General features: G+C 41.5%; 1 protein-coding gene across 5 annotated transcripts in view; it reads left to right on the top strand.

Moving 5' to 3' along the window:
• TRPC7 (transient receptor potential cation channel subfamily C member 7) overlaps positions 1-24,805 on the top strand; it is a 227,258-nt gene that overhangs the window by 70,944 nt on the left and 131,509 nt on the right. For all 5 annotated transcript variants that reach the window (XM_053288511.1, XM_053288510.1, XM_053288513.1 and 2 more), the window contains one exon: positions 20,946-21,128. In XM_053288511.1, coding sequence (XP_053144486.1) covers positions 20,946-21,128 — 183 coding nt within the window. The remainder of the gene's footprint in view (positions 1-20,945; positions 21,129-24,805) is intronic.

Raw genomic sequence — 24,805 nt, forward strand, 5'->3', positions numbered from 1 at the left:
GGCTAGAGGGAGCAGTTTGGTTCCAGTATCAAATCTGAGCAAGTTTGAGACCTTGGGGAAATTGAGGAGCCAGAAATACAGTACAGTGGTTTTATTAAGGGTATAGGGGGGTACAGAATGCAAAAGTTTGGTTAGGCAAGGCAATAAATCTTAACTAATAGGCTAAGCAAGAATATGGCTGGCAGTGATTGAGTTTGAAGTCCTAATTAGAGATTGCTCGGCTTAGCTAAGGTACTTGATCAGAGCCTGGCCTAAGGCTTGCCATGGAAAGTGGGGAGGCTGGAAGGAGAGAAAGGGTGCAAGGGAGCTTAGCAGGGCAAGAGGTTAGTTTACCTATCCTTCCTGGTTTAAGGTGATGTATTGGTTGCACGTTGGTTGGCCTCTTCTTGCAGGGAAACAGGCAGAAAAGCGGGGAAGAAAAGCGAGGAGCAGGGCTACAACTCATCAATATGAGAGTCCATAGGATAGTGAACCAAGCAGATTACACAAAAACATGTGCTTTGGCTAGAGGTAGATATACTTCAAAACATGTCATTTTTTCTTCCATGTTTAAATTTTTATTGATTTTAACAATATCTTAACATTCACATCACATTAAACAAATATTGACTTCCCGCTCACACCTCCTCGTGAATCACCAACTATAGAATTAACTCTTGCTATAATAGTAATTCAAAACATATATCTTAAACCTTACAAACTCAATTTTGATCTACTGTACCCAACCTGCTATTATTACTAAATTTCAAACCCTGCTGTAAAATCAATATTAGGGAAATAGTTCTTTAAGTATAATAAAAATGGTTTCCAATCTTCTTTAAAACATTCCAAATTTTGATCTCTTATCAGTGCTGTGAGTTTTGCCATTTCTGCCTATTCCAAAATTTTTATCAGCCAATCTTCTTTTGAAGGCAGTTCATTACTCTTCCATTTCTGTGCATATATTATTCTGGCCGCCGTAGTAGCGTACATAAAGAATGTTAAATTGGTTACAGAAAACACTCCTTGCATTATTCCCAGCAGGAAGGATTCTGGCTTCTTAGGAAATGTCGTTTTAAAAATTTTATTTAACTCATTATAAACAGTATCATGTCCCCAAAGACCTTAGCCTTCCTACAAGACCACCACATATGAAAAAAGGTTCCTTCAGAGTGTCCACATTTCCAGCATTTGTTTGAAACATTTTTATACATTAATGCCAATTTTTTAGGCGTCAAATACCACCTATACATCATTTTATAATAATTTTCTTTTAAAACATAACATGTAGTGAACTTTAAATCAGTTTTCCATAATTTTTCCCAGGCTGCCATTTCTATATTATAGCCCACATCTTGAGCCCATTTTACCATAGTCGTTTTAACCACTTCATCTCTTGTCTCCTCCATAAGCAAGAGCTTATACATTTTGGAAACTAATTTTTCGTCATTTTCACACAGCTCCTTCTCAAATCTCGACGTCTGATCCTCAGATCCAACGTTAAGATCTTTCTTATAAACTTCATTTAACTAATGGTACTGAAACCAATTACTGACCCAATTTTGTACTTCAATTAAACTTTTTAACTTACAGTCCTTTTCTTGAAAACATAACAAATCCCTATAAGTACCCCATTGTGATTGCATATTTACCTCTTTACGTACTAAAGCTTCAATTGGGGATAACCATAGTGGAGTTTTAGGTTCCAACCATTTTTTATATTTTACCCAAACTCTCATTAAACTCCTTCTTATATAGTGGTTAAGAAAATCTTTATGTACTTTACTTTTGTCATAGCACAAATAGGAGTGCCATCCAAACCTTCTGTCAAATCCCTCCAGATCAAGTATTCTAGAATTTCTTAATGTTATCCTTTCTTTTAACCACGTCAAACAAACAACATCAAAATACAACCTTAAGTCTGGTAGGGTAAGACCACCTCTTTCTTTTGCATCTGTTAAGTTTTTAAAATTAATTCTTGGTCTTTTCCCTTGCCAAACAAATTTAGTTATGTCCTTCTGCCATTGCTTAAAACAAGTTAAAGTATTAATTATAGGACTAGGCTGGAAGAGAAACAACATTTTGGGTAATTTTGGGCCGATCTATGAAGGCCCAAACAGGCCAGAAAGTGTGGCTGAATGAGCCGCGGCAGTGATTACTGAGGCTGGCAGGGGGAGGGAAAACCTTTGTGGACACACACACACCCCACGGCCTTTAGGAAGCCCAAAGGGGCTAGGAGGTTAAAAAAATTTTTTTTAATTATTATTTTTTTTTAAAAAACCTGCAAACTGGAGGCGGGGGGGGGTTCGGTCCCATTCTGGATGGAACCTGGGTGGGGGATTTGGATAGGCCCCGAACCATCGAACCCCCGAACTGAACCCCCGAACCAGTTCACAGATCCCAATTATCTTCTCTTGTGAAAGAGAGAGGGATGGGGGCATCCCATTCAGTCTTCACTATTCTGAACTTAGGGCTCATTGCCCCAATGCTTTGCTCAAGCTGAGTGACCAGCTGTGGATCTTGCTAAACCCAGGCAGGTGAAAAGTTCATGAGCCCATGAACTGCAGCATCTAAAATGGAGACCATGATCCCATAGTCCCATATAATTAGCACAATCACATAGAGTGGTGCTCTCTGGGCTACCCCGGAACTGGGCTGTCAACAAAGACTAGATAAAGGTAAAGTTGTGCCATTGAGTCAATGTTGAATTCTGGTGACCACAGAGCCATGTGGTTTTCTTTGGTAGAATACAAGAGGGGATAAATTAGAGTCTAATATATAAGAAAGAGATCTTTTCAAACTATGCAAGTTCCAACAACTGAGACTGTGGAACTTGATAAAAATCAAATAAAAAATCAAATAAAAAGAGAGGCAGCATGGTGTAGTGGTTAGAGTGCTGGACTAGGACCAGGGAGACCTGAGTTCAAATCCCCATTCAGCCATGATACTAGCTGAGTGACTCTGGGCCAGTCACTTCTCTCTCAGCCTAACCTACTTCACAGGGTTGTTGTGAGGAGAAACTCAAGTATGTAGTACTGGTATGTAGTACTCTGGGCTCCTTGGAGGAAGAGCGCGATATAAATATAATAATAATAATAATAATAATAATAATAATAATAATAATAATAATAATGGGCAATCGTACATGGACGATCTGAAGTTGTATGGAAAGTCCCAGTCAGAAATCGAATCACTGCTAAACACTGTCCGTATATTCAGTAGCGATATAGCAATGGAGTTTGGACTAGACAAGTGTGCTGCATTAATAATGAACAGAGAGAAAATAACAAAAACAGAAGGAATAGAACTGCCCAATGGAAGCAAGATCAAGAACCTGGAAGAGAAAGAACATTACAAATACTTGGGCATTCTCCAGGCTGATAACATTGCACACGCTGAAGTGAAAAGAAAAATTGGAAGTGAATACATCAGGAGAGTTAGAAAAATCCTCAAGTCCAAACTCAATGGTGGGAACACCATACAAGCCATAAACACCTGGGCTATACCTGTTATCAGATACACTGCAGGAATAATAGACTGGACCCAGGCAGAGCTAGAGATGCTAGATCGTAAGACCAGGAAAATCATGACCATCAATCATGCTCTGCACTCCTGCAGTGATGTAGATAGGCTCTACCTCCCTCGCAGCTCAGGTGGAAGAGTAATGCTGCAAGTCCATCAAACAGTAGAGGAGGAGAAAAGAGGCCTTGAAGAATATATCAAGGACAGTGAAGAAGATGCACTTAAAATGGTCAATAAGGCAAAACTATTCAACACCAATCAAACAAAGCAGGCCTACAAGAAAGAACAAGTCAAGAACCGAGCAGAAAAATGGAAAAATAAGCCCCTGCATGGTCAATATTTGCACAATATAAGTGGAAAATCAGACATTACCAAGACCTGGCAATGGCTTAAGAATGGTTGCTTGAAGAAAGAAACAGAGGGTTTAATACTGGCTGCGCAAGAACAGGCACTAAGAACAAATGCAATAAGAGCAAAAGTCGAAAAATCCACAACAAACAGCAAGTGCCGCCTTTGTAAAGAAGCAGATGAAACAGTGGACCACCTAATCAGCTGTTGTAAAAAGATCGCACAGACTGACTACAAACAAAGGCATGACAAGGTAGCAGGGATGATACACTGGAACATCTGCAAAAAATACAAGCTACCTGTAGCCAAACATTGGTGGGACCATAAAATTGAAAAAGTTGAAGAAAATGAAGATGCAAAAATATTATGGGACTTCTGACTACAAACAGACAAACATCTGCCACACAATACACCAGATATAACTGTAGTCGAGAAGAAAGAAAAACAAGTCAAAATAATCGACATAGCAATACCAGGGGATAGCAGAATAGAAGAAAAAGAAATAGAAAAAAATCACAAAATACAAAGTTCTACAGATTGAAATTGAAAGGCTGTGGCAGAAAAAGACCAAAATAATCCCAGTGATAATTGGTGCCCTGGGTGCAGTTCCAAAAGACCTTGAAGAGCACCTCAACACCATAGGGACCACAGAAATCACCATCAGCCAATTACAAAAAGCAGCTTTACTGGGAACAGCCTATATTCTGCGACGATATCTATAACAACTGACAATAAAATTCTGGCATCCCAGGTCCTTGGGAAGGACTCGATGTCTGGATAAAACAAACCAGTCAATAACACCTGTCTGACTGTGTAAACAAGAAATAATGGTCAGTTTGTAGAATATTATTTATTCCTGAGAAATGTATATATAAGTATGGTTTAGAAGCCCATTACAATTGTTGCCAAGTGTGCTATTTGTCTCTATTGCATCCTCAAGCAGGAACTGGACTTATTTCCGGGTTGAGAAAGCTATAGCCATTGTTCTTGCTTGAATATTTACTTTTCTGCAAGAGATGGAATGCATATTCTAGAGATCTGAGTTGCCAGCTCTGAAATGTTCACCAAAGCTTTTTGATGCCTTCCTTCCCCCAACAGCAGCCCCCCCATATCATTTGATAATTGCCATTCCAAAAGTAGATTACAATAAAGATTCAGCAGCTGAGAGTTCAAAACTGTATATCCAAGACCTTTAGTACTGGAGATTCTTGAGAATATGGCTTTTGTGTATTTTACTTCTTTGCCTACAGGGATGCCATTGCCTGTATGTGAAGGACAGAACTCACAAGGATTCTGGTTTCTATCAATCATTATGTTCTTAATGAGGAACAAATTAATGAACATTTACCTGTTTTGATATATTTCTTTAAATATCCCACTTGCTCCATAGTATCATTGGATAACTGAAGCCACCTATGACCAGAATTTGCTTTTGGTGAATTTTAAAACTTAATTGTGTGATGTGTCAGATTTTCTGTTTGTAAATGTACAACTTCAAATGCCCTCATGTCAACCAGTATGCAGATGAATGTCTGATGCTACACAGTGTATGGACGTATACATCCCTATCCTTTTCTCCTTTAATTCATCTGCAGACTCAAATATGTCAGTCGACAATAATTCATTTTATGGAACCTTGGTGCTTTCCCTTTTAAGGGCTAGCTAGCACTTGTTTGCCAATAAGCAAGATTAGAGGCTTGTTAATTACAAATCTTCTAGCTTAACTCTTATGCATGATCTTGTTCTGACTACTGCACCCCCAAAGCCCTCTTCATACAAACTCCTCATATATATGGAGAGTGGAAGCTAGATCATACACAACGTACCCTCTGGCATAAGCATCCCCTTCTGGCCATATCCCCTGATGTCCACACATTCATCTATGCACATACAGCTGTATGCACATGAGTGCCCCTTTCACATGTTGAAGTGAATGCATAAACATTGAGGGCATGACTGTAAAGCACAATCCCACTCTCCTTCCATGTATTCACTGAACTCAAGATGGACTTGTGTGAAGTGAACTCTCCCATGGATGACTTCCATGGGTAAAACAACCCTCACAGATCAGATATCACAGGCAACTTACCTATCTTGTGACATCACCTCAAACATAAGACTTTTCAATGGAAGCAGTTAACACATGAAGTTCATAGGTTCTGAATGGTACATTATTGAATGATGAGCTGTCCAGTGATGTATATGAATGAGTGAATCAGCCCTTGTTCAGTAATTGTCTGAAACCAGAGGTCTATAACTAACCATGCAATAGCTCACTACAGTTAAATTGGCATGTCATAAATTATCCTATGCAAACTTAGTCTTAAATCAGATTAAACGCAAATACTTTTATACAACTGGGTAGAATCCTTAATCTTTCTCTGTAGGCAATTTATTCATCAGCAGGAAGCAGAATTTTTTTCAAATGCACATTCTTCTACATCTTATAAAGAACCCTGGAAGTCATAAGAGTAAACTTATGTCAGAATGGATGATTCCCAAAGCCCCAATCAGACAGCACTCCACCTTTGTATTCTTTTAATTATGTTATCTGCATGAAGTAGAAAATGAATAATTTTCAGTGAATAAGTGCAGAGTTGCTAAATCTTTACATACCAAAGCGTTTACCTCTGCTCAGTTTACTCATGTTATCTAGAGACCCTCAGTTGTTTATCTGCAGGAAACAGGTGTTTTAGCATAAATATGAAATATGCTTGGAGATATGTGTAAGGCAGAAAAACATTCTAATTAGTGTTAGACTCAAAGGCATGTGAATTAGTTGTGATGTGGAATTGAAAGCCAATTGAGATCAGAGTGGTGAGAAACACCTTAACAACCAAGTAGCTTTCATTGTAAAACTACCTTATAAAATGAAGTTTGAGATAGTATAGAAAAAATATATGAGAACGTTGAATATATTTAAATATCCTAGCAGCCAACATCCAGCCTAAGCCTCCTAAGCCAGGATTTTCCATTGTGTGAGGGGAAGTAGTTGGGAGACCCTCATAATTCAGATGTCATGAAATTCAGAACATTCAGAAGGGGAGATCACCAAAAATTGCCCCTGCCTCCTCAGAGGAGGCAGAAAACAAACAGAGGAATGAACAGAAAACAGAGTGAAAGGAAAGGAGTGCATTGACTCAGGGTTTCTTAACCTTGAGCCCCCAGATGTTGTTGGACTGCAACTCCCAGAATCCTCAGACATGGCCTTTGGGGGCCCAAGGTTAAGATACCCTGCTTTGACTAAACACACAAAAACACACAAGACTCTGCCTGTACCTGCCTCCACCAACAGCACTTTGATCCTGCTGGAAGTGCCTATCATCCACTCTAGGATGCTTGTGAAAATGTCCACATCCTATTTCCTTCCTGGTTTTTAGATCAGTGATCTTCACTATTTTTCAAGCAGTGGCCACTTGTGCAAAAAAGAAAGAAAAGAAAAGAAAGAAAAGAAAAGAAAAGAAAAAGCCTCCAGTGTGAAAGCCATTTCTCACTCAGCTGACCTCCACATGGTACAGTGCTTTTCTCGGTGCTTGGGATGAGGGGTGGTGGTTAAGAAAGATGGAGTCCTCTCTTAAGAGTTGTTAGAAGAAAGCACTGGGAAGGGCTACTCTTCTCAGCACTCTGTGCATGCCTTCCAGGATAGTGCAGGGTCTCAGTTTTCCTTAAAGGAGCCCCCCCCCCCCATTACTGGGCAAAATGTCTGGCTGCGTTATGAGAATGGTCATTTCAAACCATTCAAACCGCCTTGGGGTTTTCTTTTAACGAAAGGCGGTATAGAAATGTAAAAATAAATAAATAAATAAATTTCACCATGATGTCAGGGGGACTGTGTGGAGTTTTCTGCTTTGGCTGAAGCTTCACACAGTCCAATAAACTATTAGTCAAGGAGCCACACTTGGGGCTGATGGGGGCTGCCACTGGCCCCTGGGCCTTAGAGTGAAGCACACTATTTTAGAGTTTCAGATTATCTGGTCTTGTGTTCAAAGTGAAACTAATGCTTTCAGAATCACCATTGTTCCAGCTTTTCTTTCAAAATTTTGTACAGCATACTGTGCAACTTGCTGCAGTGGTCATTTCTTTCAATCTGTGTCCTCTCCACTCTCTACATTACCAGATTCCTGTGTGCATTAACTGAACAAAGCACAAGCACTCTTTACCTGATGTTATGTGATGTAATCACATGCATGATGACATCAGAATTCTTTTTGTGCGGTGTTTTCCCAGTGCACAGGAGCACATATACATGCCAATAAACTTCCTCACAAGAAGAACCCTAATGTTACTTGGGTCTGCTTTTATTAATGTGCACAATACACATCACTGATACAAAAGGTAAAAAGATGCAAATGAACTGAATAATCTGAAAGCTGCTGTAAATTGTGCATTTGTTTATGTTCCAATACCAGAATTAATTTTTGAAATTCTCCTTATATACTGAAAGATGAGATGTGCATGTTTTCAGTACTTAAATAAATAATCTCAGTTGCCAGAATTGCTATATTTTCAGCACTTGTGCCTCTTCAGTGTAATCTTTCCTACATCCATGACTGATAATTTCTCTGTGAGCTCCAGCTGGTGAATCATGAGGTATTTTTTTAATGAAGGGATTGTGATTCTGAGATATGGTCTTTGTTTTTGTTTTTAAATCCCATATAACACAAAGACATTGTAATGTTAAAAATATTATCAGTGCTCTCCCAATGTGATCTTCTTGGCTGACCAGCTTTTCTCACATCCTTTCCTGCAGGCAGCATTTGACTGCTTTCCAAACATATGGCAATTCATAGACAGAATAAATAAGTGGAAGGAAATCCAATTTGGCCAACACACACTAAACTGCATCAGGCATATTTTATCTTAGGGCTTATGGGTAAATATTTAGAAGCACAGTATTGGAAGTGATAGTTACTTTGAAAATTGGCATAGAAATCAAGGTTTCTGTGTTCTACTTTATTTTCCAGGCATGTTGAATGCTGGCTCATGAAATTTCACAACATTTTGAAAAAGGATGAATTTCCAGTTTTGGAAAGTTGTGGTCTTAACATTTGAATTGCAGAGGTGGAATTAGATAACAAAATTTGAGATTCACCTTTTTGATTGTTTAAATAAATGAATTAAGTTAATATTCCAATTTAATAAATTCTTATGTAAGTCTGTCAAGTTTTGATTGCTGCATATCTAAATATGGACTGGTTCAGACGATACTATGCTCATCCACATGATTAAGAGCTGGGGTGGACTGAGTGAGCACTCATTCCAACATCCTCCTGGAATTTCCCTTTATTGTGTGGGGAGGCTGCTCATCTGAATAGACCTTCAACACAGGTTTCAAATGCTTGTTTAAATTAAGAGCGTGTGTAGTGGAGCTGTTCAGATGAACACACCAGAAAGGGAGGATCCAGGGGGATAGTGAGGGATGTGAAAACAGGATGAAGGGACAGTGACAAAGGGATGTGATAAAGGAATGTTCTGACGGGCACACTCTCAGAACATCCCCTTCCTAACCATGTAGTTGGGGACAGTATACTCCAAACTGGCCCAGAATCAGATATGCAGCAATAAATACTGGCCCTCTGTCAAATATCAGCATCATACCAAAGGATAGTTTGTGCTAATCATAGTTAAGAACTTATACCAAAGTTTGAACTTCCAAGCTTCCAAGTACACAACAGGGAAACCATGGTTTAGAACTACTGAGGCTCTTCTCACAATTAGTGAGAAGAGCCTGGGGAGGGTTAGTGGGGAGAGCGGGCTTAGCCTACTCTTCCTGCAGAAGACCGAGCAGTCTGCTCTGGGTGGCCAAACCAGCTGCCCACATGACTGCTGACTCTGTTATGGAGCCAGCAGGGGCTGGGAAGATTGTGGGCTGCGCGGCCCCCGGAAGCTCAAGCATGCCCTGCGCGAGCACTCAGGACATGCTGGAGAGAGGCTACTTTTCAGGCTTTTTGCCTCCCTGCCAGGGGTCTACTCATGAGTAGGCATGGCACGAAGCCGCGCTGCAGCTACTCACGAGCCTAAAAAGCAGGTTTGCTGGAGCAGTCGCTCTGCAAACCTGCTTTTTAGCAGGGGTTCTCGAGCCGGTTACCCACTCAAGAACCACCGGGCTCAGCTGTGAGCCCGGTGGTTCTTACGACCAACAAAAATCGGGCTAGGCTCTCCTAGCCCAATTTTTGTTGGTCGTGAGAATCGCCCCATTGTATACTTGGACTTTCAAAGATCTTTCAATAAAGTTCCTCATCAAAGACTCTTGAGAAAACTTAGCAGTCATGGGATAAGGGGACAGGTTCATGTGTGGATTGGTAACTAGTTGAAGGACAGGAAACAGAGGGTAGGTATAAATGGACAGTCCTCTAAATGGAAGGAAGGAAGGAATGGGTTCCCCCAGGGATCTGAAATGGAACCAGTACTTCTTAGCTTTCTTTCAAGTAGGCCTATGAGATCATGTGGCATTCTCTGTGTGTGTCTATCTGTGTGTGTGCCCCCCTCCCCCACATCAACTTTGCAATACCTAGAACAATATGAACCAAATTGGGTATTGTTATAGGAACACAGAGTGACACCTCAATGGCATGGTTTGTGATGATGTCATCCACCCCAGTACAAGATGGCAGATGCGTGAAACTGCCTAACCGATTTGAACCAAATTTGCTACAGGTATAGGGACACATAGGGTAACCTCAAGGTTGTAGTTTGTGATGTTATCATCCACCATGATTCAAGATGGTGGACAGGTGAAAGTATGAGGTGCAAGTGGGAATTGATGTGAACCAAATTGAGTAGGGACACATAGGGACACTTCAAACACAGAGTTTTTGATGATGTCATCCACCACAATTCAAGATGGCAGACGCATGAATTTTTGAGGTGCAAATGGGCTAACTTGTGAATTGCCTAGCTGATTTTGACCAAATTTAGTCTAGTTATAGGGATAGTGAAAGGAAAGCAGACAGATTACTTCTTACTAGATCAACTCATTAATTTATTTATAAATGATATAGAAGATAGGGTGAAAGGGCCAAATTTGCAGATGACAGCAAACTATTTAGGGTAGTGAAATCCAAATCAGATTGTGAGCAGCTCCAAAAGGATTTCTCCAAACTGGCGGATTTTGCGACAAAATGGCAAATGCGGTTCAGTGTTAGAAAGTGTAAAGTGATGCATATTGGGGCAAAAAGCCCCAACTTCACATATACGCAGATAGGATCTGAGCTGTCAGTGACTGACCAGGAGAGGAATCTTGGGGCCATGGTGGACAGCTCATTGAAAGTATCAACAGTGCATGGCAGCTGTGAAAAAGGTCAATATCATGCTAGGGATCATATTCTGAGCTTGTAAGGAGTATGTATATGTATATAGTATTCTCTATCTCTCCCCCAGCCCCACGCGTGCACATAAGTTTGTAATCATTGGAATCAAAAGCCTATAAAATGCAAAGGGACAGTTACTTTTGGTGATAGGAAAGATAGCCCTCAGCCCAACTGAATCTTTATTCAGTAGAACTGAGCCCTGATTTCATACACAGATTCCCTTGTGTTAAAAAGACATGGATGCACTCTGATGAATAACATACCTGTTTAGGTGTTACTTCAGTTAGTGACTGCTATTGTGGATTTGTTCAGCTAGTCTTATCTTATCTACATTTGGGCCTGCATAAATAGGACAGGCCTATTGCCACTTTTTGTTGATTTTGTATCATATCTCTTATGATTTTGTGCCATAGAACTCTGTTGTTTCTGGTACAAGATGCTAAAATGGCTACCACTCTATAACAGATTATTGTGGATGGCACCAGAAAAGAATGGAATATCACACTGGCACCTTACTTAAAACAACTGCCACCAATTTATCACATATTTATTTCCAGACACGGAAAGGTACTGCTTAACTCAAAACAAAGTGTCTGTGACTGATGTGACTTTTCATATTTAACATTTTTTCATATTAAATTGTACCACTGCTCAAACTCCCACATCTATATTTTTACATATTTCAGAAGAAAGTGGTCATCAAGAAGAAAGATTCTATCTCCATGGTTCTTTCCATGGCAGCCTTTCAATCCAATAACTTAGTTCATTTTTAAACTCTTATTCTCTTATTAATTAACTAAGATAACTTGGCTGTTCTTATTGCACTCCTTATACAAAAATATTAAGTAGGCTGTTCCTTCAGTTTTTTCTGGATGAAGAAAATGTGTGTGACTTTGAATAGATGTAACAGCACTACAGAGTTCATTTAGAACACAATCAGCAGATAATTACAAGGTACTCAGCTAAATTGCTATGAATGGCAAGTGCCAGTAGCTTTGTTCAAAACAGAAAAATTAAACATTTTTATATGCACGGGCAAAACAGGGCCAGAAAGGAGCAGGAAATAACTGATCCGAAAACCTTTTATTATGCCTGAGTTTTGTAATATTGATATTGTAAATGTTTTAAGAAAACAAGGTTCTGGTTATTTCTTCTCTGCAGATGCTTTCTGTAGTAAATAATTCTAGAATGTGCACACATTTTTCTTCAGCTGTCTGACACTGGGCACCTGCTCATGACCTGTGCATTGCTGGAGGAACAGGAAAGGGGAAATATAACTGGCCCTATCCACCCCCAGCACAGTCGCTCCAGTGACTGTCGCTGGTGTCTATCTTATGTTTCTTTTTAGATTGTGAGCCCTTTGGGGACAGGGATCCATCTTATTTATTTATTATTTCTCTATGTAAACCACCCTGAGCCATTTTTTGAAGGGCGGTATAGAAACTGAATAAATAAAATAAATATGCAAGGTGCATGCACTCCCAATTTCCTCTCGTAAGAAACCAGAAATTTTCAGTTATGTCAGGCTAACACTGCACCAGCCTAACATTTAACAGAGATCAGCAAGATTACCTATTATGTCAGCCTGGCACAGTGGCCTTCTGACATTACTGAAAATTTTTACAACTGAAAATCAGGAGTACCCACCCCTCTCAAATTGCCCACTCTATCTATCTATCTATCTATCTATCTATATGGCAGTATCCAGACAAAGTTTGTCATGATTAAACACCAATGTCATTAATCAGACAAGTTAGTCATGACTAACTTATGTCCCATTATTTTCAATGTCAAAATAAGGAGAGAGGGTCATGGGGAAGATTTTCCCAAGGCCTGTTGCCAGTAACAGTGATCAACCTGAAACTACTCTGCTGCTGCTGCTGCTCCTGATAAGGCTGCTGCCAGGCCTGTGCCAGAAAAGTTGAGGCTAAGTTCCACTGTTAAATACGGCATGAGCAGCCAGGCTCACATCCAGGAATGCTGCCAGCTGTCATGTCACACTGTGCTGAAGCCTCTGTTGCTGCTGGCCCACTCCCTGCTCAGGCAAGGCCCAGGTTTAAGCCTGAAATGCTCTTGCCTGGAAAGCCCATTCCAAAAGCCCAAAGGACTGAGTCTGGATGTGAGTGCCTCTCCAAGGGCCATCCAAAACCCACCTCTCCCAAAGCTCAGCCTATGAAACCCAATGTCTCATGCTTTCCCCAAATAGGGTGCAGCAAATCACCAGCCCCCACTGGGGATGGCCCCATTTTACCAAAAAAGAAAAGGAAAATACTGGCATGTTTTACAATTGCATATCTGAAGAGGTATGTATTGTATTACAATGGAAAAACCTAAAAAGTTGAGTGGCTATGTAGTGATTAAGAAACATATTAGGATTTGACATCAAAAATCTTTTGAGAAATCATAGCTATTGTCAAAACCTGGAATGTGGAGTCTGTAAATGTGAAGCATGCTATACTAATTAAAGAGCGTACTAAGCTGTGATTCTAAATCAAAATCTTTTTGAGATCTACTAGCTTTCGTCAATATCATAAAGCAGAAAGTACTGGGAAAACTGCAGTGAAAAATGTATCAAACAATATGGTGGAACGCAGTGGTTCAACATGTGAACTTTACACTTGTTAAAATGGGGGGAAATATTGACCTATGATAGTGCCAGAGGTGTCATAACTTTCTAACCGGGTATAAATAACAAGATAGGAACAAGGCAGTTGTGCACCACTAGTTGCATGACTGGGCATTACTGATCCCATGTAAGCCCCCGCATGTCCAATGGGTGGAAACTACCACCCACATTTCAAAGAAATTGGGCAAATGGGTGGTTTTTAAAGAATGTTTTGAAGTTGATGCATCTTTAAGCTTTTTCCCATAGGGAATAATGGAGATTTCAACAGCCTTATAGCTCCACGTGGCGGGGGGGAGGGCACCAGGGTGGCCCAGAATGGGTTGTGGTTGGTGGCAGTGCTCCTCCTTTTAACTCCAGTTTCCCATTATGGGTGCATGGGGCCTTAGTTGCCTTCGTCTTACTCATTGTGCCAAGGTGGCTCTCCCCATGTTACCATGTTATCCTCATCCTTTCAGAGTTGTTCACAGGCCACACCAGCTATACATACAACTTCTGGTTCAGATGTGTTGTGTGGTCAATTTCTTGTGATGCAGAACATGTTTACTTTCACCAATATGCATATCAAGGTGTTATGGTTGGTTTTGTTGCATGTATGCACTTTCAAATGCTATTTGCTGGTGGCCACACGGGGGCAGGCCTACACGGTTGCTGCCCCAAGATTGTGGAATGTGATTCCTATTGAAATACGATCCTCCCCATCTCTGACCATTTTAAAAAAGCATTTGAAAACCCATCTCTTCATCCAAGCTTTTTCAGCTTTTTAAAATTTTAAGTTTTAATTTATGTTTGATTTTAAATCATCTGAATTGTTTTAAGTTTTTGTGTATGTTTTAAACTTGTTTTTATGTTACTGTTAACCACCCAGAGATGAAAGTTTGGGGAGGTGTACAAATCTGATAAACAAACAAACAAATAAACAAACAAACCTGTGTATAGTGCCTAGGAAGGGAAGAAGCTTACATGGCCTTGGATGCTCCCAAGGCATAAAAACCATGAGCCATGCTTCTTCATGGTCAGGGCAATGCTGCCCCCACATTCACTTATAAAATGAATACATATACAATCATTCACACAAAAGCATGTTCATTGTAAAGACACCAGTACGTACACACAACAATAATGTCTGATTAGGGCTAAATTCAATAGTATATTCTGAATTGTACAGTAACTAAAAGGCAGTGCCCCCTTGTTACTTTAGTTGCCACCATCTTCTCTCTAATTATGAAAATTGTGTTAATTACACTCATCAAGTATACATAAGTTATATAACTTCTAATTGCACTTAGTGCTCAACAGGTGTCCAATTTCAGAACAAGGAGAGACTTAGTGGACTTACTGGGAAAAGTAGCTTCTAAAAAGAGTAATATCTGTTAACTGTTTCAGAAACTTGTGAAGACTTCCGTGGAATCTGCAAAAATTTTCCAAGAATCTGGAAAAGTAAAACAGCTCATCACTTCATCAACAGACAGGTTTAGCTGTCTTAGGTTTTGGTTGATTGCTTAATTATGTGAGCCAGTGAATTTAATTAACTCATCAAAGCTCATTTGAAAAGATCTCTTGAGGCTGTGAAAGCTTATATTTTGACTACCATTTGTATTGGCTGGTCTGGGACCATCTATCACGGGTTTGCCATTATGCAATATTAGCTTTAATCTTGCTTGAATGTCATTGTGTTTACTCAAGCTCTACTTTGGGGCTTTATGTCACTTTGGGCAGCAGTAGCTCACAAGCAGGATGCATATGTAGGAAGAGACTACCATCACTGAATGGCCACTGTACAGATGGATGGCTGCTAGGCCAGCTAGGGCCAGCAAGACTGGTTCTAGGTGGCTTCAAGGGATGTGCAAACTGGCTTTAATTCAAGCTAGTTCACATTCGAACTGGTTTGGTTCAAGTGGCTTGGCTTTGAACTGAACTGGGACTGGTCTGGTTCAAGACTGAACTGACCGGGCCAGTTTGGGCCCGGTTTGGAGCCCTATCAGCAAAGGGATATCTGGTGAGGATTCCCCTTTACTGGTAAAGGGATAGTGGGAGCAGGGAAGGCTTCTAAACGTGTTTTTAAAAGTAGAAAAATTACTTCCTAAGTGCACTGACAGTGGCTTCCCCAACCCCCTCCGCCCCCCCCCCCCCCCCCAGTGTCCAGGGATGGTTTGGCCTGATTCTGGCCCAGTTTGGTCCTTCTTTTGCCCATTTTGGGCCTCTGCGCATAGGTGGAGGCCATTTCTTTGACCTCTGTGCATGCACACTGGCCATTTGTGTGCATGAATTGGGCCCAAACCAGCCCTAGATGGTAATGGAGTGGAGACTCCTGTGTAAGGGAACGGAGACTCTCATTTAGGGGAGCGGAGACTTGTAATTCTGTTCAGTAGCTCTATGTCAGAGGAATATGTTAGGCTGAATAACTAAAACTGTTCATCCATGTTTCAATATCCACAGCACATCATCATGCTACTCTGATCATTTAAAGCCTACTAGTCTGACCTTTGTTGTCACATTCCTTTATCTTCCTATAAAGAGTTCTTACCACTGAATGTGATTCATATGGTATCTTTTGTGTACATCATAGCTTAATGATTGTCCACCATGTCACTGTTTATTGGCTTTTGAATCAACCATATATCACAGTCTAAACTCTCCAGTAATGACATGAATAATATGAGGGCATTTGATATCATATTTCTTTGTTTGTTTGTTCGACTGATTTCTATCCCACTCTTTCTCCTCTTGCTCCCGATGCGTATTTACTAGAGCAGGGTTGCTTAACTTTGGCCCTCCTGCAGATGTAGGCCTACAATTCCCATAATCCCTGGCTACCAGCCACTGTGGCCAGGGATTATGGGAGTTGTAGTCCAAAAACAGCGGGGGGGGGCTAAGTTGAGCAGGCCTGTACTAGAGAGACCAAAGGGAGATGAGTGGCAGGGCAGGAAGGATGCTACTTATCACCCAACCCAAAAATTTTTAACCTTTCCACAACCCCCCCACCACCACCACCATAAGTTGCTATGGGGCCCAGTTTGGCTCAACATCAGACGGGCCCACTTTTTGGAAGGCTGGTCCAGTTCAAGCTTGAATTGGTCAAACTAGTTTGCACACTCCCCCACACAGTTATGACTCCTTATGTTACTAGTTGTTGTTGTTGTTGTTGTTGTTACATTGTTGTTGTTGTTGTTGTTACATTGTTGTTGTTATTATTACAGTTATGCCTCCTTATGTTACTAGTTATTGTTGTTGTTATTATTATTAATAATAATAATGATTTGATTTGATTTACTCATTTATAGTTTTAATGCTTGTATTTTATAGTTTTTAAATTAGATTTGTTTTATATTTCTAGCTTATTATTTTAATTGTAATTTTAATTGTATGTTTTTAACTTTGTAAACCACCTTGGGGTTGTTTTTAATGAAAGGCGTTATAGAAATTCAACAATAAATAAATAAATAAATAAATAAATAAATAAAATTTGTATACCGCCCTTCCAAAATGGCTCAGGGAGGTTTACAATTAAAACAAACCACTAAAACCGTAAAGAGCTAAAACAAATTAAAAAACTATATAACAATTAACAATTTAAAAACTTTTTAAAACAACAATTAAACAATTACAGTGATTAAAATCCCAAAATCGGGTTTTTAATTTTAAAATAAACCAGATATTAAAACTCCCAAAATTTAAGAAGCTGAGAAAGCTTGGGTGAAAAGATGGGTTTTCAGGTGTTTTTTGAAAATTGCCAGAGATGGGGAGGATCATATCTCATCAGGGGGAGCATTCCACAATCTCGGGGCAGTGACCGAGAAGGCCCGTCTCTGTGTAGCCACCAAAAGAGTTGGTGGTAACTGGAGATGGACCTCCTCAGATGACATCAATGGGTGGTGGGGCTCATAACGAAGAAGACGCTCTCTTAGGTACCCAGGGCCTAAGCCGTTTAGGGCTTTGTAAGTTATAACTAACTAACGGCCAATTACTGCTTCCAGGCAGGCATTTAGGGAGGATATGCCAGCTCCTGAAGAAGTTGGCATGGAGAAGTAGATCTGGGTGTCATCAACGTACTGGTAACACCCAGCTCCAAATCCCCTGATGATCTCTCCCAGCGGTTTCATGTAGATGTTAAAAAGCATTGGAGAAAGTACGGAGCCTTGAGGGACACCATACTTAAGCTCAGATTTTGAAGAGCAACAGTCTCCAATTGACACCATCTGGAATCTATCCGAGAGGTAGAAGCGGAACCACTGTAGAACAGTGCCTCCCACCTCCAACCCCCTCAGACGTTCCAGAAGGATACTATGGTTGATAGCAACGAATGCCGCCAAGAGATCCAAAAGGACCAACAGAGTCACACTTCCTCTGTCAATTGCCAATTGGAAATCATCCATCAGGCCGACCAAAGCAGTCTCCACCCCATAGCCCACCCAAAAACCAGTTTGAAATGGGTCTAGATGATCAGTTTTCTCCAAGACCGTCTGGAGCTGAGAGGCCACCACCCTCTCAATTACCTTGCCCAGCCATGGAAGGTTGGAAACAGGCCTATAATTGCTCAACTCTGAGGGATCTAATGCAAGCTTCTTTAGAAGAGGTCTAATGATTGCCTCCTTAAGACAAGGAGGCATCCTGCCCTCCCTCAGAGAAGCATTTATGATTTCCACTGGGCTGTCTACAACAACCACCCTGCTAGATCGAACAAGCCATGTTGGACAAGGGTCAAGAAAACAAGTGGTAGGCCTCACCTCTCCAAGCAGCTTGTCCACATCCTCAGGAGTCACAAACTGAAACCGATCCAGTCAAATCACATAAGAGGAGTTGTTGGGCACCTCCAGCTCAGACATCAAATTAATTGTGGAGTCTCCATCTAGGTCGGCCCGAATCCGAGAGATTTTTATCTGCGAAAAACTCTTTAATCACATCACAGCGGGTAACTGCTGCTTCCAAATTCTGGTTCAAGGGAGGAGGGGCAGATACTAATCCCCTCAAAACCCTGAACAACTCGGCCGGACGTGAACTAGCAGAGGCAATAAGGGCAGAAAAGAACCGCCTCTTTGCCACATGTATTGCCTGAGCATAGATCTTTAGATGTGCTCATGTCGCAATCTGTCAGATTCGAGTCGAGTATTCCTCCACTGGCACTCCAGTCACCTACCTAGCCATTTCAGCCCCCGTAGATCTTCCATATACCAAGGGGCCAAATTTGAAGCGGATCAGAGGGGACACTTAGGAGCAATCGTGTCTACTGCCCTGGTGAGCAAGTTGTTCCAGTTCTCAACCAGGCCATCAACAGGATCACCAGCAAAGCCAACATTAAATTCCTCCTAGGCTTCTTGGAATCTTAGTGGATCCAATAACCTCTTTGGGCGGACCATTCTAATGGGCCCCTCGGAGGTGGGAAGTGGTTGTAAGTCCAACCTTAACCAGATAGTGGTCCATCCATGACACTGGGGAAATCACAGGAGTACCCACCCACAGAACACCACCCTGATCAGAGTAAAATCTAGCGTGTGATCTGCAATATGCTTCGGTCCAGAGACCTCTTGGGATAGGCCCATAGTTGTCATGGCAGCTATGAACCCTGAGCTACCCCAGACCGATTGGTCCCAAAATGAACATTGAAGTCCCCCATCACCAAGAGTCTGGGAGACTCCAACACGAGTTCCGTGACCAAGTCCGTGAGCTCAGCTAGGGATTCCGCTGGGCAGCGGGGTGATCGGTACACCAACAGAATTCCCAATCTATCCCTGGTCCCCAAACTCGAGTACACACATTCAATATGGTCCGATACCCTGACAGGGACCCTGGTAAGGGAGATGTTATCCTTATAGACCACAGCCACCCCACCTCCCTGCCCACGTCCCCTCACCTGCTCCTCTACAGAATATCCTGGAGGGAGAAGCTGGGACCAAACTGGACCACTATCCTCCCCCAACTGAGTCTCAGTAATACATACCAGGTTGGCCCCTTCATCCATGATCAAATCATGGATGAGTTCAGATTTATTTTGGACCAACCTGACATTACAGAGGAGCAGGGAAAAGCTATGTGGGTTGTTGGCAGTGCTCCCCGAGGTCAAAGAGCTGGCAGGACAGCCAGAAGGGGAGACAGCTATTAAATTTCTGACTACCCTTCCCCTGGAACAGCCCACTGACCTTCCAATGGTACTTCTTCTGTTATGACTTCCTAGCATTGCAAAAGCTGCCACAGCAGCACCCTTAGCAGCAAGCATAGCCATAAGCTCAACTAGAGCAACTTCAGCCACATTTTGACTGAGTACACCTTGCAATGCAGATTACAGAGAGAGCAGAGCAGTGACTGAAGGACAAGTTAGTCTCAAGGCCAGACATGGAGCTCATCATAGCAATCACCAAGAAATATTATGCGGAGGGTGGGGTGGCTGCCACTGTCCATTTCTTTTCACAACTCTATCTCACAAACAAAACAAACCACAACTCAGAGAAGGAAGGCACCCAAGTCCTGCCTTTGTCAATTTGGAGGGTGTCTTGTTTCAAGCTCAAAACACTCAAAATGGTTGTTTCAAGCTGAAACATTCTGTCCAAATGTTTTGCACACCCCTAATGTGTTGTTAGCACTTCCTGGTCTGGAGCTCTGGGAATAGATCATGTGAGGAGGTTGAACTCAGCCGTCCTCCAACCTGTGGATATATAGCTTCCTCCAAAGATCTCAGAGCAGCAGCAGCAGATGACAAATAAGGCATGCATAAGCCACTGAGGTCCAGGAGGGGGGGCTTGTAATAGGGGGGCCTGGGGGAATGTGCCCCCTGTGCCTCTTCTTAATTCAGGTATGATGCTTTCCCATCCCAGATAAATTCCAGACAAAACAGCCAATCGGACAAATCCTGTACAGCCCCTGCAAATAGGCAACTGTCAAGGATAAAAGAGGATAGCTGGCCACCTTATTGCCCCTTCAGTAGTTAGCTCAATATGCTTGTTTTGTATGTATAGTGAATTGGGGGGGGGAAGAAGAAACTCCTTCACCTACAGTCTTACAGGAACAGTTTTACCACTTTGTCAGCTGTGTGTGCAGACTAAATTAAAATGTTGCTTTCTGACCCCTTTTGCATAAATATAATAAATCTTCTATTCCAGGGAGCTGCAGAACTCAATCATTTGAAATAGCAGTGTTAAAACAACATTTGTTTCTCTCTGTTCTCTCAGAATGATTATAGGAAGTTATCTATGCAATGTAAGGACTTTGTGGTGGGTGTGCTGGATCTCTGCAGGGACACGGAAGAAGTGGAGGCTATTTTGAATGGAGATGTGAATGTCCAAGCGTGGCCTGAGAACCACCGACCCAGTCTGAGCAGAATCAAGCTGGCCATTAAATATGAGGTCAAAAAGGTAAGTTTCCCTTTAGCTGCTTATATATATATATAATTCTCAGTGAAATAAATTACCCCTGCTATGTGTTTCCATTTGGAGTATGCATACAAAAAGCAAGCAAGATAGCAGCTGATAGGGTAGCTAGTGATGACAAGCAGCAGTAGCAGGAAAGATAATAGGGACAGTGAACCATAGTAAATAATAATAGAAGTTGGTGACTTTGAAACTTGGAGCCAGATCCAAGACCTGAAGAATCAGACCAGAATCAACATGACATCACAAACAAATGACCCTATTTTGCAGAATCTTCATCTTTTACTTACATAAATATTTGTTTGCTTATAAAGGCTGAAGTCTTAATAATCTTTACTAGGGAATAGGCACATGACCATTTGGAGGTGGGTTGGAGGGTTGGAGAGCTCCTACTCCATTAGCAGCATATGACCTGTCTTGAACCTCTATCAACAAACCCAGGAAACAAATAAGCCAGGTGTGGCATCCATTGTTGAAATCAGAAGCTGAAAATCCTCCAAGGCCTTCCATGCTTTTGCAACATGCTTTGCACTGCCAGTAGAATGGAAAAGCCTCAAGATGTCAGTGGCTGCCCGTTGATTGGCCACAAAAGAGCAGGAGGCAGACCCAGCCCTGCTGATGCTGCTCCAGCTCCAGGATTATAGAGTGTGTTTTGCAGAGTGGCATGTCTATGGATGACAGCCCCTGTAGCCACAGCTTTCTATTGTTTCCAGATGAGGGAGGGTCTGTTAGGTCCCAGTGGCTGGGTAGAAGAGGTGAGTGGATTCACACAACCAGAAAATCGAGGTAGGGGAGCTCTCTTCTCCTACCTCAGTTAAGAGCTGGGTGGGAAAGCTGGGTTACTCTGCTTGGGAAACCTAGGTTGGAGGGATTTTTATGAGTTCACACAATCATGCAAACCAGAATAGCCTGACTCTGACCCTGGTTTTGATGATTTTGTGAACCAGGCCAGTTACTCTTCAGCTAGCATATTTAAGATTGCACTTTAAGGCTAGTTGGTTTAGTCCAGTAATGACCAACTGGTGGCTCATCATGAGTTGGATACAGCTTCTAAAGAACTTTTGTCTCACCCTCATTGGTTGCACCAAATGTTAATCTAACAATCCAACAAAAACAACACCAGTTAAAGATTAACAGGTGTATTATGTCATATTTTTGTTCACAGTAGTGAGTGAGTGAGTAAATGAATGAATGAATATGCCACAATAAATCTGCTGGTCTTTCTCTCTCTCTTTTTTACCTTTCCCCCAAATTTTAATCAGATTATGGCAAAATGTGTACCCCCAGTTCCAGGTGGGGGCGGGGAGCCAAGTTGTAAGCAATTGAATCCATGCTTCAATGTTATGTTTCTTTTTAATTTTGTAAATAGTATCTATATCAAATGTAAACCTACAGGTTTTATGTAATGCTGTGCCTGAATACATTTGGCTTCCTAACTGGTAACCTTTTATTGTCAGATTGCACCAACTTAATTATAGAACCTAATTACTAGTTGTGCTGGGGTGAATTTGTGCACCAATATCCAGGCGTTGGATTACTGTCTATAAAACATAATGGTCTCTGAGAATATAGATGTCACCCATCTCAGTACTGTATTGTCAAGACTTTGCAAATAATTTCATGTGGCTGAAATTGGCAGTATATATCAAGAGAGAGAAGGAAAGGAAAAACTGGCTCATAAAGGAAAACTGATAGAGCATTATAGCAGGAAATATTACTTAGTTTTATGAGGATTGTCTTATGAAGGAAAACTAATGGAGCATTATATCAGGAAAAAGTACTTAGTTTGATTAGGATTATTTTATACTGTTCCTTATTGTGGACACGTGCTTTGCAAATGGATAGGGTGGGGTTTTTTTTCCCCCTGGGCCTGGGTGGCTCAGATTAATTATTTGTACAATGTACTGTGATGGAAATTGGGCTACTGTAAGTGGACTGTTAGAAGTGTTCCAGATTTTGTAGCTAACATCTGTTGTCTCCTTTCCCTCCAATTCCCAACACCTGCTTAGCTCTGCCTCTCAACAGCTGTGGCCAGAGACAATCTTTTCCTGTTATCAAAGCAATTACAGTAGTTCAGACTGTGGTACTGTAGGGTCCTCCATTTTAATTCTCCTAAAGAGATCCTGTATTTATCCGTTGTCTCTGTTGGTGGATGAAGGTGGTATTGCTTTCAAATTCAGGGGAGGAGGGAGAATAGGGTAAAATTAATCAGGAATGCTAATGTCACAGTGTAAACGCTGCAAAAATAGAAAGAAAGCTCTTCATGTACAGATTCTATTGCAAGTTTCAGCTTAGGTTTAGATTTTGTGGGGAATCCTTGTATGCAGAAATTCACAAATCTCTGAGCTATATACACAACACCTAGGTTTTTTCAGGAAAACTGTGTCTCATGGGATTCTTATGGTGTGCACACATCCTTGTGGTGTGTGCTAAGATCAAAGTATCAACTGACTGCCCATATAGTTTTCCTGCCTGGATGGTGTTAACTTTTCGAGACTGTGAGGCTCGCAGGGATCTAGCAGACCTAGGTTCAGCTCCCGTTCCAGTCTCCGAGCCTGCTGGAGCCCCTTTCTCATCTTGCCTCTTTCTTTGCATGTGGAATGCCTTGTATGTGTAACGCTGCCTCCACCCAGGTGTTTCAACATATCCCAGAACATTACCTCTCACATGTCAATGCTTTGTTCACTCAGCTCTGGAGCCACCTCCTAGATCATCTTCCTGTACTAATCTTTTTGTATTGTCCTACCGCAGACTAGTGTAGATACTGGCACAAATTGCAGTGGGGCTTTTTGTTTTCATTTTTGTTTAGATGGCTGGGTTGGTAGAAGACTGACTAATTAGCTTCATTTTTTTTTTTAATGGCTGGGTGCTCTGTCTAATGAGCAGTGGAAATCACAGCTGGCTTTAAACAAAGCCGATGCAGATGAGGAACTTGAGAAGATGTTCTTGTAAAAATAGTGACAGATTCTTAAGACAGTGACATGGAAAAAGTGGAGTTTGCCACATTGTTTTAGGAAGCTCAGAACCTGTTTTGCAGGGCGAAGCAAAGCTGAAATGTATTGACTGGATTCATCAGTTGTCCCACCCTCAGACTTCACCCACTATAATGCTCTTTGCTTTCTAATCACTAATATTGTTGTGAATGACTGACAAGATGTGCAGCCTTCCATCTCTGTAAGCAGGGGCATAGCTAGGGAGAGGGGGCCCATGTTCACCCCTATCTCTGGGACCCCTTGGAATGAGGGAGATAATGAAGAAAATAGGGAGGGGTGGAGCTGGGGGGCCCTCAGGAGTTGGGGGCCCCGGGTTCTTTGAACCCATCCATTCAATTATAGCTACACCCCTGTCTATAAGTATCCACTGCTTCAAAGGAAGCTCCAATACTGCCCTGAGACAGTGACTGCAGAAGCCGCATTTCCACATTGTCCCAAATGGGGAATACAAAAGGGGAATGCATTGTCCCTTGTGAAAATGTAGCTTCTACCATCACTGCCTCAGAGCAGCATCAAAGCTTCCTTTTGAAGTCTGGAAGAGACCCCCCACACACACACACACCATAGATCCTTATGCAGGCGGTTGGCTGCACAACATGTTAGCCACCATTGTTGTTGTTTTATTTATTTGTACCACTAAAAAAGTTCTCAAACTTGTTTTTGTAGCAA

This window comes from Hemicordylus capensis, chromosome 2, assembly GCF_027244095.1.
Source record: "Hemicordylus capensis ecotype Gifberg chromosome 2, rHemCap1.1.pri, whole genome shotgun sequence".
Lineage (NCBI taxonomy): Eukaryota > Metazoa > Chordata > Lepidosauria > Squamata > Cordylidae > Hemicordylus > Hemicordylus capensis.